The 18,746-nt window shown below is 37.6% G+C and overlaps 1 protein-coding gene across 1 annotated transcript in view; it reads left to right on the top strand.

Moving 5' to 3' along the window:
• Positions 1 to 18,746, top strand: part of THSD7A (thrombospondin type 1 domain containing 7A) — a 208,456-nt gene that overhangs the window by 133,690 nt on the left and 56,020 nt on the right. The window contains exons 8-11 of the mRNA XM_075705432.1: positions 2,485 to 2,676; positions 11,374 to 11,608; positions 15,298 to 15,413; positions 17,883 to 18,015. Of these exons, the coding sequence (XP_075561547.1) occupies positions 2,485 to 2,676; positions 11,374 to 11,608; positions 15,298 to 15,413; positions 17,883 to 18,015 (676 nt within the window). The remainder of the gene's footprint in view (positions 1 to 2,484; positions 2,677 to 11,373; positions 11,609 to 15,297; positions 15,414 to 17,882; positions 18,016 to 18,746) is intronic.

Here is an 18,746-nt window from a genome sequence, read left to right as displayed (position 1 = left end):
AATAAAATATTTGACACTGGTTAAAGGGATATAATATTGGATGGATTGCCCTCATCTTTTCCTCTTTTTATAAAGAATTTGGTCATTAATAATTCTGGGACTCATGACATGTCACTGGTACTAAAGAACCTCCTATTTTCAGGAACTCAGTTTATCTGAGATTCTTATTTGACACGTTTTAAGACCCTAAACCTTGAATGACAAAATATAGTTTCTGTTTAGATTAGTGTTTGATTCATTTTATCATTATTCTATTAAGCAATAAAAGCCAGTTTTAGGCTTGGATAAAGCAGTGTTTATAGATCTTTGGCTTCATTTACAGCGTTCACAGTGCTCACTGAATTAGCTTTTCAGAATCCAGGTGGTGGTTATTAACACTGGCTGATGTCTTTATCATTAAATTATAGAGTATTTAATGATCACTTCTAACAAATGTTTTGTTGTATGGAAGACTTATGTTCATTGCAAATTTTGATGAGACACTTTGTTGACACTAGCCATTAAAACAAAAGGGTTCACATGATGGATCGTAGCAAGAGCAATGCTATAGACACTTCTGTTCAGTCCCATCGAGATCACATATGCTTCAATAATGTTTCAGTAGATGAATCATAATTCAACAGAAGGTTTTATGCTCTAGTACAGCAAGGATCTTATAATACAAAAGGCATTCAGATGCTTTTAAAATGTTATGCTTTTCAGAAAATTAAAAAAAAGAAAGTTTCATGGTTGCGAATGAGACTGGCTCTTTCCATGCCTTGATTGTATGTGATTAAGAGGGCCTCAGAAGTCCAGTGTGCTCTTAGATGCAACTTTTTCACAGTTCCTTGTAACTGGCATTACATATTGGGCTATTGCTCAGTTCCTGGTGCTTTTTGTTGCAACCGCTTTCTGTAATTGGTTTGTATGATAACAAGGCTTGTCATGGTTTAACCCCAGCCGGCAACTAAGCACCACACAGCTGCTCACTCACTCCCCGCTGCTGGGATGGGGGAGAGATTCAGAAGAGTAAAAGTAAGAAGACTCATGGGTTGAGATAAAGATAGTTTAGTAAGTAAAGCAAAAACAGCGCATGCAAGCAAAGCAAAACAAAGGGTTAATTCACTACTTCCCATCAGCAGGCAGGTGTTCGGCCATCTCCAGGAAAGCAGGGCTCCAACACACTTAATGGTTACTTGGGAAGACAAAACGACATCACTCTGAACATCCCCCGCTTCCTTCTTCTTCCCCCAGCTTTATGTGCTGAGCATGACCTCATGGTATGGGATATCCCTTTGGTCAGCTGGGGTCAGCTGTCCCAGCTGTGTCCCCTCCCAGCTTCTTGTGCACCCCCAGCCTGCTCGCTGGTGGGGTGGGGTGAGGAGCAGAAAAGGCCTTGACTCTGTGTAAGCACTGCTCAGCAGTAACTAAAACATCCCTGTGTTATCAGCACTGTTTCCAGCACAAAATCAAAACATAGCCCCATACTAGCTACTATGAAGAAAATTAACTCTATCCCAGCCAAAACCAGCACAAGGCTATAACCCTAAAACAGTGACTCCAAACCTCTCCCTCCTTCCTTGAATTTTTCCATCATCTGCTCCAAAGTGAAGATTTATCCTGAGGCTTTTGTCACTGTCAGTGAGACTTAGTGACCTCTGAATTTTGTTCATTTGTTCATTCCTCACTTAATGGGTATTAACTGATTTGATCAGGAAGTCATATGTCACCTTACAAAACTCACCACTTTGTGATTAGGGTGCTGTTCAGACAAATCTCAGACACAGTGCTCCCATTATTTCCTTACTGAAAACAAAAGCAGCCCTGCTACTTAAACACTAGTTAGTATTTCATTAGACAATTTATACCAGCCTGGGATCTTTTTATTATAGTGAAATGTGTACATCGATGTGACAGAATACAAATGCATAGATCTTTTTATACTTCCGGGACATGAAGACTGATGTGTTACTGGCTTGACTAACAAATGAAGATCTTTCTAACCAAACAAGAGACTCTTGACTGCAGCTTTCTGCAACACTCTTCATATTTTGATGCATAACTGCACTTCAAAGGATGAATTGTGGATTGTAAAACTGGCTGAGCTGAAAGTGAGGATGCTTTTCCCCTTCTCCCACAAACATGGATGAAGAATAGGTGATTAATGTACCTGCAGTTCCATGTATACAGTTTTCCATAGGTGTATTATATACTCTGTTATTCGCGCTAGGATTTTCTGTGGAATCAAATGTGTATTAACAAAATGAAAGCCTACAGACCACCCAGGCTGGCATTCACTTCAGCAGAATATCAAATTAAACTAGGTTTAAACATGTTCTTCTAGAATCAAGGCAGAGGAGACAAGTCATTTTAATAAAAAAATCTATTTACCTTGTTTATATAGAAGAACAGAATCTAATTTATTTGTGTGCCCATCTGGACTAGATTGCTCATTTTAAGTTAATTTAACAAATGATAGACTGCTACTGGCCTTTTCTTTCCCAGGAGAAGAGGTTGACAGACAGCTGTGTAGAGATGCTATCTACCCAATCCCGGTTGTCTGCGAAGCTCCATGCCCAAAGAACTGTGTGCTCAGCATGTGGTCCGCATGGTCCTCCTGCTCACACACCTGCTCCGGCAAAACCACAGAAGGGAAGCAGATGCGTGCCCGCTCCATTCTGGCGTATGCAGGTGAAGGTAAGGTCGCATACTCTTGAAGACTCTTGTTCGATTGTGAATTCTCAACTGTCTTTGCAATGTCAAAGTAATTTCTTGATCAACAGAAACAAATTATTAGATGGAGTTGTGTTTTTTTAAATATAGAAAAAAATTAAATGCTTATCCCACATTTACTCATGGTACCCAAAGCTGGTTTTAGAGGAGATTTTATTTTGCTTATTTCAGTTAATATTGCTTTTTTTTATTATTCTGCACAGTGTTACTGTTTTGATTTCAAACATATGGTTTCCCATTTTCTATTAAAATTAAACAAGGCAAATGATTTATCTTATGCAGATGTCTATGAAAGACGTTGACAGAGGATTGTTAGTAACCCTAGCTATAATTTAAGTCCAATTTGGAAGGACGTAACTATGAATGCTGAAAAGATGAGAATTTCAATGGGTTCAAATGCTAAAAAATGGCTTTTGTAGCTTCTTAGCTCAAATTGGTAACTAACGTTACCCCATTAACATTTTTATTCATAGTAAGACTTTGGTTTTACCCTGAAAATCCTCAATCATATGAATGGTTTCCATTGATGCAAATGGTCCTTGTGCAATGTCTCCAGCAAAAGCAAAGAGAAGACATAGCTGGAATATAAAGAAGAAGGAAAAGGTTTTAGATGTAGATTCATGTCTAATCTTTGATGTTTTTCCATGCTTCCTATAAATGGTTTGGTTTTGTTTTGTTCTTCAGTATTTTGTGGGGTGATAGAGCAAATGCATTCTATATGTAACATGGTTCTAAAAAGGCTACATCAGGTGTGCCTGGGTCCAACTTGTAAAATGCCTTGTGCAACACTGGCAGCAAGTAGACATAGTCACCAAAGAGTTCTTGGAAAACGTTTACTTGCATATTCCTGACAGTAAAGTTAAATGCCTTCAATATAAAAGGATACGTGCATATTTTAATTCTTCTTTAAAACTGTGAAGCATTTTATTACTTCAGAGTTAAGATGAAATTTAGCTGAAAAGTGAAACCTGAAAAGTATGGAAGTAGTGAAACAGAATACCCATTCTGAGAAATGCAGAAAGAAAGGGACGGGCTTCATTATATACCGAAACACTTCTCTGTTTGCAAACACAGTTAATTTCATTGCTAAAAGTATACTGTCTATTTGACATAATTCAGGTAATTGTAAAAAAACATGTAGCAGAGCAGGCACTTTCAACCTTTTCCCTGAAAGGGACCTTTGCTACAAGTGTAAGAGGCAATCAGAACTATACTCATTTTAGTAGATGATTCAAATAATAAATTACTTAGATGGATCTATGTAACAAAGTAGAAATGCTCTTAGAATTAGAAACAAAATTGGTTTTATGTTGTCCCTTTTTTATAGTGTGTCAAATGGACTCATTCTGAGGGAAACACAGAGCCATGTTTTCAGATAATTCAAATAAATATATATTCACGTGCTTCTTACTTTTCCATGTAGGTCAAGATAATAGATTTTCCACATGCTTATGCAGTTTTATTGGAGACAGAAATTTAACATCCTGACAAGCATGCCACAGAAATGAAAACCTAAATTACTCTAGAAAATTACGCCACTTTCTTATGCTGCTTTTTAAAAAGTACCCATTTTATTCTGGTTTTGGTACTTAAGGCATCTTAGGATAATTTACAAGGCTGCAGATGCAGCAAAGCAGTTAAGCACAGGATGGATTTTAGGGGTCTGAATTTTATTTATGTCTGTTGTGCAATGATCAGAACCAGCACCGAGTGATCACAAAGATTGACAGGTCCCGAACCAGACAGGTAGTAGTGAAGAGATGCCTAAACTACTGCTGAGATAACCAACTCATTACCTCGATGTTGTAGTGCTTCAGCTTTGTGCGAACCCTGCCCTCTTTACCACTATTCCAAGATGAGGTTATTGTGTGCTTTTTTTAAGGATACAAGCTGGTATGTCTACCTAGCTTCCTAGCTTATAGCGATTCATTCACATCTTGGTCAGATATCTTCAATAGCGTGCTCCTCTGCACTCTGTACAAACTCCAGAGAATAAAAATATATAAATAAATAAAAGAACTTTCCAAGGCTTAGTATATAGTTACAACTCTAGCTGGAAGGTACTTTTCACCTTTGCTTGTATTGTATTCAAAAAGTATCAGTTTAGCTTTTATTTTTTTATGCTTCACCGAAATTAGAGTTATTGTCATCTTTCTCCTCATATGTCTCTTATGCCTTTTAGTCATTTGCTGTGTGACAAATATCTGAATGACAGAGATCAGCAGTGTTCTGAAAATATAAACACTGATTGTGTAGTGGGTGGTGGGAGGTCATTTTGTGTTCTGGCGGCACAGAAGGTATTCATGTATCTGAAAGTCTGTATTCTGCTGATATAAAAAGAAAGCTCCACATGAACCTTTTTTGGGAAACATGCAGGTCTCAGTTCTATTCAGAGCTTATAAAAAATGCACGTTACTGTTGATGAAAACTCTGTAAATGTCATGTATAACTAAAAATCCCAAGTCTCGTAAATGTAAGACCAATAATTCCATTTACACATTAAAAGTGAGTTCTGAAAATAGCTGTCAGTTCTGTTCAGGTGAATGGTCCCACAGGTGTTCCCTTTTGGATTTTTGAACCTTTCCTTGATCTGTTGGTATAAGAGACAGACTAGGTTAGGTAAAACATTTCATAGTAATTCCTGTATAATGTAGCCATGATATTTGAGAGTTTTTATTCAGAACATGATAGGACAAATATATTGTATATAAATATATACAATTCCTATGATATCAGGATTGGACATTAATTAATGAAAGAATATGCAAGTCTGCTGCCAATCCCTGAATAAGGCTAAACTTGGCTTCTGAGATGACATAAGGAGTCCAGGTTTATCACGGTGAGTCCTTGATCACACGCATCCTCCTGCTAGTCATGGAGAATTCAGTCTACAAGCTTGACAAGATCAAAGCATTGCAGGCATTACATACACAAGGAATATTGCAATCCCCCAAAGTATCTGAAGTGCTCAGTTCTTGTTCATTGGGGTACTTAAACATGAATATCCCATTGAAATTTTTGAGGGTCTGTAAATACATATGAAATAGGTTCTTTTGTCTGGATCTTCGATGGCTTCTTATTGAAGTATTGTCTGTGATTGTTCGGTTTCTTTCCTCTTTGAAATAAAAAGTACTGTATTCTGTCATTTTGCTTGTTAATGTTGGCAGATGACTGTCCATGATAGAGCTATGTCATTTCACACTTAAGACCCTAATTTCCTTCTTTACTTCCCAGCTATCTATGCTGCTGAATTGGTTTGAAGAAACCATCAAGTTAGCATAACTGGCCACCAGGAAACAGCCACACTATAATCAATTTTCTTGGATGACTTAGAACAGGAATAATTCAGTAGTATTATAATAATTCCTTGGTGACAAGAATAGCTTCACAGGAAAAATTGAAGCCATATGTAAATTACAGTAGTGACAAAGTTTTCTAATGAGCTCTGGGATACGACTGCCCCTCCAGCACCACACTGACTTCTGCTCGAGCCAGGAGTTGACCTCAGCCGTACACCCTCTCATCAGCATTTCCTCATTCAGAACAACACCTCTTCCACATGGTCAAACCATACGCTGCAGAGCCTCAAGCACAGTGTGGTCATGCACATCTAGGATGGGCTTATTTACTTGCACTCAGCAGAGAGAGAGACAGGAGCCTCTTTCCTCAAGATACTTTCTGTAGTTTGTGAGATGACTCCATGTGGAAACTGGTGTCACAATAACCATTTTTGATATCTTTTCTGAGATCATTGTCCTCAGCTTGAAGGTTTGAAAGGTGAAGTGATTTATAAATTTGCCTGTCTGTGAGCCTGCCTGTAGTGGTAGCTCATTTGTGTCACTGTCAAATACATCTTCATGGTACAGTAAGAAACTCAGGAAAGTCATTGTCTCAAAATTTAAAATGACAGCAGAGGACATAATGATGTTACCTGATATATCATATACTTGTTCTGCATAAGTCTAGTAAAGGCATTGTATACAGCTCAGCCTATCTTTGTTGAATGTAGGGTTTGTCTGGTTTTGTTTTATTTTCTGTTTGATATTTCTGTTAATTTTTTATTTCCTGCTTAAAATAAATCTTATATAATTAGTTACACGCACTAAAACTACGTTACATAGGCCATGACCTGAGACTAAAAAGTGCTAAAGAAGTCTTAATTTTTTAGTAAATAGTAGATATGCAGATTGATTCTGTATTGATTATACCCTGCCATTGATTGACACTGCCAAATCAGTGTCATACAGCCTAACACTAATACTGTGGGTACATTCCAAATTTTATCAGTAGTAAATGACTGATACTGATTTTGGAAAAGTAAAGATTACCCCCTCTCCTTCCCCCCCCCCCCCCCCCCCCCCCAAGTCAAATGCAAAGAAGAAAATAATCTGATTTAAAAACTTAATTTAATAAAATGAGAGTGAAAGACAATTTTGTTTGAAATATTCTCTTAGGGCAGGGATGCATATGCATGGCAATGTCTTACTATGGCTACTGTATGTTCATAGATTAGCAAAGTATAATGCCAGAAGGACTATCTAGTGTGACCTCATATATCACAGACTATTAAACATCACTGAGTTAGGTAGTATAGAATATCAGTTGTCCATCTAACCAGGTATTCTGTTTGACAGGGGCCAATAGCTCATACTTCTCATGTACCTGCAAGATTGATTTACTGAGCATGTAAAGAATAGCTGGATGAAAGGAGTTTCTTCTCAACTCTAGGCAAATTACAGTTGATATGCTTTAAAATTTTATTCCTGATAAAATTCCAGTGCACTTTGACTTCATAGTTGCAAAAGAGGGCTCATACTTAGGGCTTTTTAGTGTGTTTACTCTTACGCTTGCTCGGTTTGTTTGTTTTTAATTTTTGTGTTTTCCTGGCTTGAAATAACAGTGCTTGGTGATTAAATCTGAAAGCACGGAAACCTGACTTGTGTAATTGTTTTCCCAGCAAATTGCTTATTCACCGAAGGATCAGTTTTGGAGAGACAGGGATTTTCATGAGTTTTAACTGATTTCAGCTGAAACAGGAATAAAAAAAACTACTTAATTTTGGAACTGGGGAACCTGAATTTTCAGGCTAGACTTGCAAAGTGACCTGCCACCTGTGTGTGAAGGTGAGGATGTTACTGTGCTTCCCCTTTTGCTCAGGAGCCCCTCAGTTCAGATTCCTGCCTGGAGTGTGGGGTCTGGGATTCACATCCTATCCAAGACAGGACTTGAGGACAGGCCTCTCATCTCCCATGGGTGCACCCTAACTCCTGTCCCGTTGTGTATTGTAGGACAGGTCTGCTTGGTTTGTATAACTGATATGCACCAGGTAAGGAAGCCTGAATGTTTGCAGAACTGGAACAGGAGATCTGCACCAACAGGGAAGTCTTTGTTCTTATGTTAGCGGTCTGCATGTACTGACCACATCTGTCTTCCAGAAGTTCAGCTGCCTCAAGGAGTGCCTACCTCATTCCTAGGGCAAAGAAATGAATAACACCTCACTCTCAGATGACAAGAGGCACTTCAGAAGCATCTGTTTTCTCAAACTTTAAGATTATTCCAGCTGTTTTGAAATGCATATATAAAATTACATGCATTTGTAAAATGAGTGATATCAAAATGATTAATTAAAATGTTCCTAAATGCTTTAAAAAATATTAAGCATTATGAAATTTGGAAGTTGTCAAGATAGTGTCACAAAAAAAGACTTATAAAATCCAGTCCTTGAATATCCTAGAGCAAGATGTCTTACCCATTACCAGCTCCAAATCAGGCAGAAAAGCAGTCTAAGCATATGACAATTCTGTTAAAGTGTTCAAGGAAACTACCCCTACATCTCTGCTATTTTATGAGTAATATGCAAGACCCTCTGTAAAGCTAGCCTTTCATTTCCAAGTGTGCTTTGCCTAAGTATCCAAATCCAAAAAGAAATGCTTCAGCTCTGGCTATTTTTTGTACGTTGAAATTGATACTTTTAGTACTGCCAAGCAGTTATTTACAGTCATCTGATCATGTATTATATAAAATGTATTTAGTATTGTATGTCCTTTTTTCATGTATTCTGATAAAATTGTTTGGGTTTTTTTTTCTGTGCTACTCATCAATTTTTATATTCCTGTCAACCCTGTCCTCATTTGGTGATATGCTCTTAAAGTTGAGCAGCCCTGATCTTGTTACCCCTACGCAGATATTATAAAGGGCATCTCTAACTGCCAGTTTTCCAACCCCTTCTGTTATTTCTATTTTAGTTTGAGGGAGCATAAAGGAATGCTGTTTTCCTGGAGAGAATGGCACACTGATTTATAAATAAATAGTATTTTTTTTAGTATTACAAAGATTTAGTACTAGTGATTGTTGTTTTATATTAAAGTCATATTATTTCCATGTTTTGTTCATTCTTTATGTAGTTTTTTTAACTACTGGTTTCATCTGAACAGAACTGGATTCCCACTGAGCTGCAGACATTCATGCCCCAATGTTTTTCGTTTACAAGTCAATGTCACTCTCATTTTTTCCCTGAATATACATTCTTGCATAGCTGTCAAAACTGAATCTAAATTGTCACTTTATTCTCAAATGCCTGAGGAACTGGTGGTTAGGGTATCCATTCCTGGGGAAACATTTCTTCCCACATGCCCCCCTTTAATTTATGAATTTGCTTAAATATTTCCCTTGTGTTTCTTCTTGAGCTAACATCAGATGGAAATAATTAATTTAGTAACCTTCCTTATCTCTTCTAAATTCTCCTTTTTTTTAACCCTGGTACTGGGGGAACATGTCTAGACTCCTTCTCACGTGGATCAATTTTCTCTCCCATGCCAAATAATTCACTATCTTTGATTTTTTTTCCTTTTCAAAATACACTTACTTTCCTAATTTCCTTGCTTATATTCCTGTCTGCTGCTATTAGCCTGAAAATTTTTTTATTTCCTGAAGGAAGCTGCTTGAACAACTTTTTGAAACATATTACATAATCATAGTTTTTTTTACCATTTGGTTTTTTTATGTCCTTTTTTTGGAAAATGCATATGACAAGTTTTGTCTTGGTGATATGCATATTGACATATATTTAAAGCAAATATGATAGACTTGAGTTGCATCCGTTCTGAGCCAGAACCAATTCCCTTTCATTGTCATTATTTAATTACATTCACACATTTCTAGGTTTTTCTAATCCCCCTTTTCAAAATTTAAGATTAGCTCATCTTTGGCATGACATCTCAGTTAATATGATGTTTACTCTTTCTTGGTTGCATCAATATTTTTAGCCCAAAGTCAGAAGTTAAAATTATCTCTATAGAAACAATTTGAGAATTTGGATTTTGTCCTGCGGTTTCACTAAAATGGCCCTTTCCTCACATTTGCTGCAGATCTAGACATTCCACAAAAGCAGCTTGGGGTACAAAGCATTTCCACCGCTTGTGACACTTCACTTACTTGTGTTGGAGTACATGAAGTATCCATTGTTTCTTTGATTACATTTAGTTGTTTGTTTAATTTCTCTCAACAATGAGTACTTAAAACCCCTTCCCTCTTGCACGCCTGTAGGGCTGGAGGTCAACCTAAAGTTCAGTGGTGGGATAGAAAGGCTAATATGCTCTGTGATGTGTGCTTGGTGTGAGCATACGTTTTTCTTTTCAGTGAAAAACAAAGTATAGCTCATCTGCAGTAACTAATAAAAACCTTCTCTTTCAGTTATCTTTCTTACTGTTCTTATCTTTTAGTAAAGACTAAAATGTTATTTAGATTTCCCCTGGTTTTCTGTCATCTGGAGATAGGAGTCCTGTTGTTCCTGTCTAGGCCGTGAATGTTTAAATTAATTCTTAAACCTAGATTTTGCATGTCTAGTAACACCAGAGGTCTAGCAGACACTGTCTATTCACAGGGCTAGACATCTAGTAGCCTATGGTGAAGTCTCATCGGAAAGACCTCTTCTTTACTTATGGAGGATTGGGAGGCCAGATTAACTTTGAAGTGCTTGAATATAAGAAACTGAACATACTGTCTGAAACCGGACACAAAAAGATAGCATTATCTGAGCTTTTCTTCACAATTATTGACACATGAATGCATTTTAATCTTTACCTGCAACAGCCTTTGTTATCTCAGTCTGGACCTGAAATTGCCAGCTGTGCCATCATCTTCAGTAATTGCATAAAATGGATAAATATCCACTGGGAGCTAGGACAAGAGCTCAAAAAATGTTTTTAATTGATCCATGAATTAGACATAAACAGTGGTCTCTACACATGCATAACTAGAATATTTAACCATTTCTTCTGCCTACAGTCTTCATACCTCCTTATGTGATCTCTTGCAGTGTGTTTTAGAGAACCCCAAAATAAAAATCTGTAGATTACTCCAAGCACATTAGTGTGTTATAGACATTAAGATTATTTTGGTAGCCTTGTTGTACACATTTACATTTACTGTCCATGTACATTCTGTTCTGTGTAGTCTGTTGACTGAAGTTTGTCAAAGTCTATATTGGGCATATGAAGAGGAGGAAAAAGGAACAACATTTCTTTCATGTAATCAAAGTAATAATATATAACTAATAACATTTCGAAGTGATGGTTTTGGGTTTGTTGTTTTGGTTTTTTTTTAATAAAACTCTTTCTTTCCTTTCACTGCATGAACTTTTGCCCTGTTTTATTGTTCCAGGAGGAATACAGTGCCCAAATAGTAGTGCCCTACAGGAAACACGCAGCTGTAACGAACACTCTTGCACTGTGTATCATTGGCAGACCGGCCCGTGGGGACAGTGCATAGAGGATACATCTGTCTCTGCTTTCAACTCCTCTGCCAACTGGAATGGGGAGGCCACCTGTTCCGTGGGGATGCAGACAAGAAAGGTCATCTGTGTGAGAGTCAACGTGGGACAAGTGGGCCCAAAAAAGTAAAGATCGTAAAAAATATCTTCATGTTGTAATTATCTTTGGATTTTACTGCTCTGTATTTATATCACCAATGACTGCATGCAAAGACAAAATGACCCCCATCTTTGTATTCTCATGAGGGAACAATTAATCTTTTAAAAATACAAAACTGAAGCTACAGAAGGACTATAAAATACCTTTCTCACTATTGATTTTTACGGGTGGTATTTACAGGGGTGATTTTGCTGACAGCTGGCTGACTGCTAAATCGCATTGGCTCCTTGCCATCATCAGGTCGTGTTGAGATAAAAGTCCTGAGGCACGTGTGTGGTTGTCGTGGTTTAGCCCCAGCCAGCAGCTAAGCACCACGCAGCCGCTCGCTCACTCCCCCTACCCTGGTGGGATGGGGGAGAGAATCGGAGGAGTGAGAGTGAGAAACACTCCTGGGTTGAGATAAGAACAGTTTAACAATTGAAATAAATTAAAATAGTAATGATAATAATAACAATATAATAATGATAATAATAACAATAATAATATACAAAGCAAGTGATGCACAATGCGATTGCTCACCACCTGCCGACCGATACCCAGACAGTTCCCGAGCAGCGATCGCTGCCCCCCGGCCAACCCCCCCCCAGTTTCTCTACTGCCCATGACATCATCTGGTATGGAATAGCCCTTTGGTCAGTTTGGATCAACTATTCTGGCTGTGCCCCCTCCCAGTTTCTTGTGTACCTGGCAGAGCATAGGAAGCCAAAAAGTCCTTGACCAGCATAAGCAGTACTTAGCAACAACTAAAAACATCAGTGTGTTATCAACATTCCTCTCCCACCAAATCCAAAACACAGCACTATGCCCGCCACCAGGAAGAAAATTAACTCTATCCCAGCCGAAACCAGGACAGTGGTGTGCAGTGTGGCAGCATTTCCAAGATCCTTGTGGTACCTCCAAGCAAGCAGTGCACTATACAGATTAGTGCAGTTCCATGCAAAAAGACTGTTTTGGGTCTAAATGTGGTACAACCCATGTAACTGCATCTTCTCAGAAGCAGACTGAGGAGGTCAAGTATAGTACAGCTCTGACAGGGCATTAGTTTGAAACATTAGTTTAAACATTAGTTTGACAACCTTTGTGAGGTTTTTTCCCCATATACATGTTTTTCTAAGAGATCCCTTTGGCCCAATGATTTAATTTTGCAGTTTAATATATGACCAGGGTTAAACACGGATTAGTTGCTAGTAAAATGCAGTTGATAATATCTTCATACAGTTTGGCAGTCTGTAAATATATCCCATTGAGGACAGATTCAAAGCCAGAAGAGCTGGTAGCAGAGGTCATTTAGAAAGTTCATGAGGCAGCTATTCTCGCACTAAATATTTGCATGGTGCCCACCATTTGTTGCTTTATTCAGTGGTAGACTTATTCCTAATTTACTTTAAATGGAAATATGGGGAATAATGCCAGCACATTCAGTAATCTAAATTGTTGTGTATCTGCATTAAGTTGCTGTTATACTCAGTCATGATACCATTGAATCTTTTATTTGGTGCTTCTTTTACATTTTAAAAAAACCTCTAATGATTTATCTTCCTTTTTAAATCTGCTGTTAATGTCTGTGCCTTTGATTTGACCTTAAATTTTGGGGAGGAGGGCTGGTTTATTGTATCGTAAATGAATACTGTGAAATGAGAAAAGTCTTGGTTGATCCTTCAAATTGTCACATTAAAATCACTGAATCATTTTTAAAGAGCCAGACATTCCACATGAAAATGTAAATAGGAACCTTGTTTTAAACTCCCCTCAATAAAAAGGATTACTGTGGTATGATACAATCAATATTATTGGCCTTATCTACCTCACAAGTTACAGACTTCAGCTTGTATCTCTTCTGTTTAATTTGACCTTGAGTAAGGACTGAAAAAAAATCAATACTTTGCTTTAAGCCACATATACTAAATACAAACAATATAAAAGATAGAAATGGTGTTCTAATTGAACTAATTGCCTTGCCCAAGGATCTGAAGAGGAATTGTAATGTTCAGTGCTCCTGAAAGATGAAGTTCTCAGTGAAACAGTGAATGTGTATAATTCAGACTTTTCTCTATGCTTATAATTTCTGTTGTTTTTAAGGAAAAAAAAACATTAGTAAACCGATGTTCAATACTTTTCAGAAGCATTTTGAATTTTAACCTTAGAGGAAATTTTCTGAAAGTGTAGTCAATGTATATGATTGGTAGCAGATGTTTTTTTAAAGTGTGCCTGACCATATATAATACACCCATGCAGACGTAATCTGATTTTATGAATTGCATAGAAACAAGACACCATTTGACTTAAAAACATAGAGAGCTTACGGAGAGATGATGGAGATTTATGTGGCTATAGCTATAATATTTCACGGTTCTTCACGTTGTTATTTTAGGGGAGAAAAGAAAAAGGGTGGAGATACCATTATACGAGGGCACCAAGAAGCTGGTGCTCGTTCATGGTAATAGGTCATACTCTGAGAAGCTTATGTGAATTGACAAGCAAATGCAGAGACAACCGATGGAAATAATGAACTAGCAAGTGTTATTGCTGAAGAACACATTCCTGTAAAGCTGCAACTCAACTTTTCTTCTCCTTTCCCCCTGCTTCTCCCCCCCACACTGACACAGACGTAGTTCTCCACTGACCATGGAGATCACATTTTCTTGGTAGTTCATCATTAGACCTGCCTGTGCTCCCTTCAGCCTGGCAAGAAAGATGCCTCGCACAAGCCAAGCTTTCCCAGCCGATCCAATCCAAATATAAAACTGGTGTCTCATCTCTCTGGTCCAAGATGCCCAGCAGCCACAAGAGGAAAAGCTAGTCATAGTAATGTTTTGCTGCAGTGAGCCAAAAGCTCTAAAACACAGATGTGATGTTTTTCTTACCTCTTTGTGTAATCCTTTGATAGTCCACATTCTATGCACTTTTAGGGCAATAGTTATTTTGAAATTATTATAAAGATTTGCAGTACTTCTGCAAGAGTTATTGCATCGTTCTGAAAACAAGTGTTACAGCAGAGAGAGTTGTTTGTCCTTGATTAAATAATAGGAACACAGAATAAGGGAATATTACTTGGGTTAATGAGTCCCATATGTGGCAGTCCAATAATCCCTTTTATATGCTGATCAAGCCTCTTCCTAAAACAAGCAAGGTTTTCTGTCCTTTCTGACAGTCTTTCACATTCTCATTGATCTGGCAGTTTCAAACCCTTTTCTGGTTTCTGTCATAATCATGGCCAGTTTATACCTATTTGTTCTTGGGTTAGCAATGTTACTTAGTTTAAATATGCCTCCTTCCTTCCTAGTTTATGTTTCTGGTAAATTTATTAAGAACTAAAAATTTATTTTGCTAAGCTAAACTGGATAGCTTTTCTTCATAATCATTTGGAAGCTTGAAAATAACACTCAAAAGGCAGAATCTAGAATGGTGAGTTAGAAACCATGATTTTTTTTTTAGTTAAATACCCAGGTGTAGAATGCACTGGTTTTGGCTTGCTTCCACCATCTATATTTAAATTCTAACAGCTTTTATTTCTGAGCTCAATCCTGGTGAATTCTGGGCAACTAGCACTCCCCTCATGTGCCTGCAGGCATTCAGTACCTCTCGTGATTCACCGCTTCGCTGCAGAATAATTGTTTATTTGATAATGCTTCTTTTTTCCTTTTTTTTTTTTTAGATGCCCTGAGAGCCTCCGACCAGAAACAGTGAGGCCTTGTCTGCTTCCCTGTAGGAAGGACTGTATTGTGACTCCATTCAGTGACTGGACATTGTGTCCTTCTTCCTGTCAAGAAGGTAATTTTATCCATTGTGTGCTAGTAGACAGATTGTAAGGAAAAAAGGAGTTAGACTAGCAGTCACTTTTGGCAGAATACTTATACACATCTCTTACTGACAGAGGACATGTAATAGCTAGTAGAGCAGCTGGAAGGAGGACGTAGCATTTTTGCTGAATAGAATAGTTATTTCTATACATTTTCTATAAGCACCTGTTTGGAGTTTTATTCCCATTTTGCCTGCTTTTATGTTACAAACTCCCATTTGCATCTCCCACTGATAAAGAATTAACTAGTCACAGAGCAGTCACATAACTCTTAGTGTAAGACCAAAACAGATACTTGTACAATTGTAGAAACTGTATTAGAATTGTCAGATTATAAAATGGTCAGATTTTGTATTTGAAAATGCATATTCTACTTGCTCATTAGAAAACCTGAGGCTCTATGTACCAGGAGATAGATAGACATGCATTTGTATATAATTTTGCCTGGTTTCTTCTACTCCAAGGAAAATTGAAGGAAAGTTAATAAAAATCAGCAGACTTTAAGTCGATGTTAATGGCCTGACTTAAACATACATTGCAATACCTTTTTAATACACTTGGCAGAGCTCTTAAAAACATTGCAGGTCTCCCTTGAATTTTTATTACACTAAAATCATACATAAAGTTAAAGTGATGACTGGCTTAATATTGCCCACATTTTTCTGCCTTATCTCTTTTTCTTTTTAAGCTTAACAGGAGGTATTTTTATAATATGTACTATTACAGACAGAGTCTGTAATACCCCAAGTTCCGTGGGGTGCTAATCCCTGTGTGGGATATGGTGATTACTCACAGCTACCATATTATCAGAATGTAAGATACTGTTAAATCAAATATACACACTTTGAATGTCACGACCAATTCTTTATGCTTTATAAATGACAAAAGCATAAAGTCATTTTTGCAGTAATTCCTATTAGTGCTTAGTGCATTCTAACAAATAAAAATGGGGTTAGGAAGATTAAATTTATAACCTTTCAAAAAGAACAGTGAAGTAAGAGCATTGAATCTGAATCTATGAAATAGTTATTATTAAATACTGTGTTATTAATGGTTCTTTCTGAAATATTTTTGTAGTCATCTTGGACAAAAATGCCATCCTCTTCTGTTCTTATTTCTGCGGGTTTTAGGAAAGGTCTTGATGCAATGAACATATCTTCATGAATATTGACTACAAACTAGCACGTGTATTGCTAAAAAGCAGTATATTTGTGAACCAATACAGGCCTTTTGTATATTCAGTGAGTCAAACTCTTTTTATACTACACAAACAATTTTATGGGTTTTACCCATTTGTGTCAGCAAGCTGGTCAGCAGCTTTGCTGGGCTACATGTCTGTCTTGCCTCTTGTGCCCGCTCCTGGCATCTGCTGGAGCTGATTGACTCAGGAGTGGAGGGTTTCCTCCGCATTGAAAAGTGGCCAGGTGGTGGAGAGCCACCGCCGGGATTCTCCTACCGCTTGCTCCTAATTACAATGGCTTGGCAAGGGTCCAGCACGCTTCTGTGTTCAGACAAGCTGCAGCTGCTGTAATAACCTACGCAAAGCTGATATCAACCCAGTCAGCCAAATGTCTGTGCTAGAGCTCCCTGAAAAGGAAAAAAAAAAAAAAAAAAAAGGAAAAAAAATCCAAGATTTTTACCTAACAATATTTGTGTATTAGGTATTGCTATGGAATTAATATAGATTTGTGGCTTTTCTCTTAATCTTCTGCCTGAAGAACTGATATCTGAAGATGACTGGAATAAAAATTCCTACAGGAACTATTTGCTGTTCATCATTAATAATGAATGACTGTAATAATTAAAAACTGTAAACTGTAAATTAATTCCAGAGTGGGAAATAAAACTTCACATTTAAATGTAAAGCATGCTCTTTTGGAATGTTTTTTGTGTATCTAGATAGGGTAATGCTAGTCCCAGGTGGGAAACAAGGGTATAGCAAGCAGAATTAAAGCCCAGCCTGGAGAGAACCAAGACTGTAAATTAAATTTGTTATATTGCTGGCTGTGGAGGTAAGCAAAAGGCAAGCAGATTTTCTGATTGAGTCATTTACTGAATGGAAAAATAATAATTTCTTTCCATTAATTTCTGTTTCTGGTTTTGCATGGAAATGGTTAGGGCAAATTTACACTTTGAAACTGAAGTATAGCAGCAAACTGAGCTGGTTTAATTTTTGCTTACTTGAACTGTGTGTTCACTTCAGCTGTATATTCATTTCTACAGTACTGCTACTGTTTCTTTCCCTTTACTTCTGCTTCCTGGCCTTTAGCTGAGATTAAAGTGTTTTATCTACTGGGCTTAATTTTCTGCTTATGGACAAAACAGCATGTTGCTACTACAGCAGTCAACTCAAATACCTGTTATGTTAAATGTTATTTTTCCCCTAATCACTCTCATCCCTATGTAGTAGCAGGAGAAACAAGCTCTTCTACTCTTTGCAGGAGGTATGACAGTAAAGAAGCAGTCCCGTCACCGAGTCATCATCCAGCTCCCCGCCAACGGTGGTCGTGAGTGCCCAGACAACTTGTTCGAGGAAAAGGAGTGTGAAGCTTCTCCTGTCTGCTATAGCTACAGGTAGCCTAAATCAACCAGAGACAACCCAGACATGATTTTTCAAGTTGTAGTACCTCAAAAGCTTGTTGAATTCCACTTCTCAAGAAAAATAGGATACATAGCTGAATCAAGGTTTCAGAACAGATATGGAGACTCCGTTGGGCCCATAGTGAATCCCTAGTTCATTTTGTTCCAGTTCCTTTGCAGGAACATTGCAACTACTAAGAATTACTTTCCAGGATAAATCTTTCTTAGCAACTATTGAAATTCTATACAATTAAAAAAATCTTCCTTTCTAAATTATCTAAAGCACTGAAATGCAGCCTCATCTGTTTAGGAGAGCTGAGTTCTCTTGCCACACTGTGCCATGCACTGTATCCTCCACCTTTCCATCCCCGTCAGCCCCGAGATAGTCACAGTTGATGTATTGCCTAGCATACAAAATTCTCTGTGTTGACCTAATCTTCACCAGAGAATGCTGAGGACTATTCCAAAAGGTGGGGTTCTCTACTATAACTGCTTAAGAAAATATTTGGTCCATTTTGTAGTATCTCTGTGAGTGGCATGGGAAAGTCTAGATGTGTGGTAAGATCTGGCTGTTGATACAGACAAAGATTAGAGAATTCTGATGCAGTTGGTTGGATTTACTTGATGAAATAAAAAAAAAAGAGATTTATTTTTTTGATGAATGATAAATATGTTTTATTTGGAAGCCAATGTTCTGTTTCTCCAGTGGCTAGAGAAAAACACCT

This window comes from Pelecanus crispus, chromosome 2 (genome assembly GCF_030463565.1).
Source record: "Pelecanus crispus isolate bPelCri1 chromosome 2, bPelCri1.pri, whole genome shotgun sequence".
Lineage (NCBI taxonomy): Eukaryota > Metazoa > Chordata > Aves > Pelecaniformes > Pelecanidae > Pelecanus > Pelecanus crispus.
Note: the sequence above shows the minus strand (reverse complement) of the source record. Positions and strands in the feature narration are given on the sequence as shown.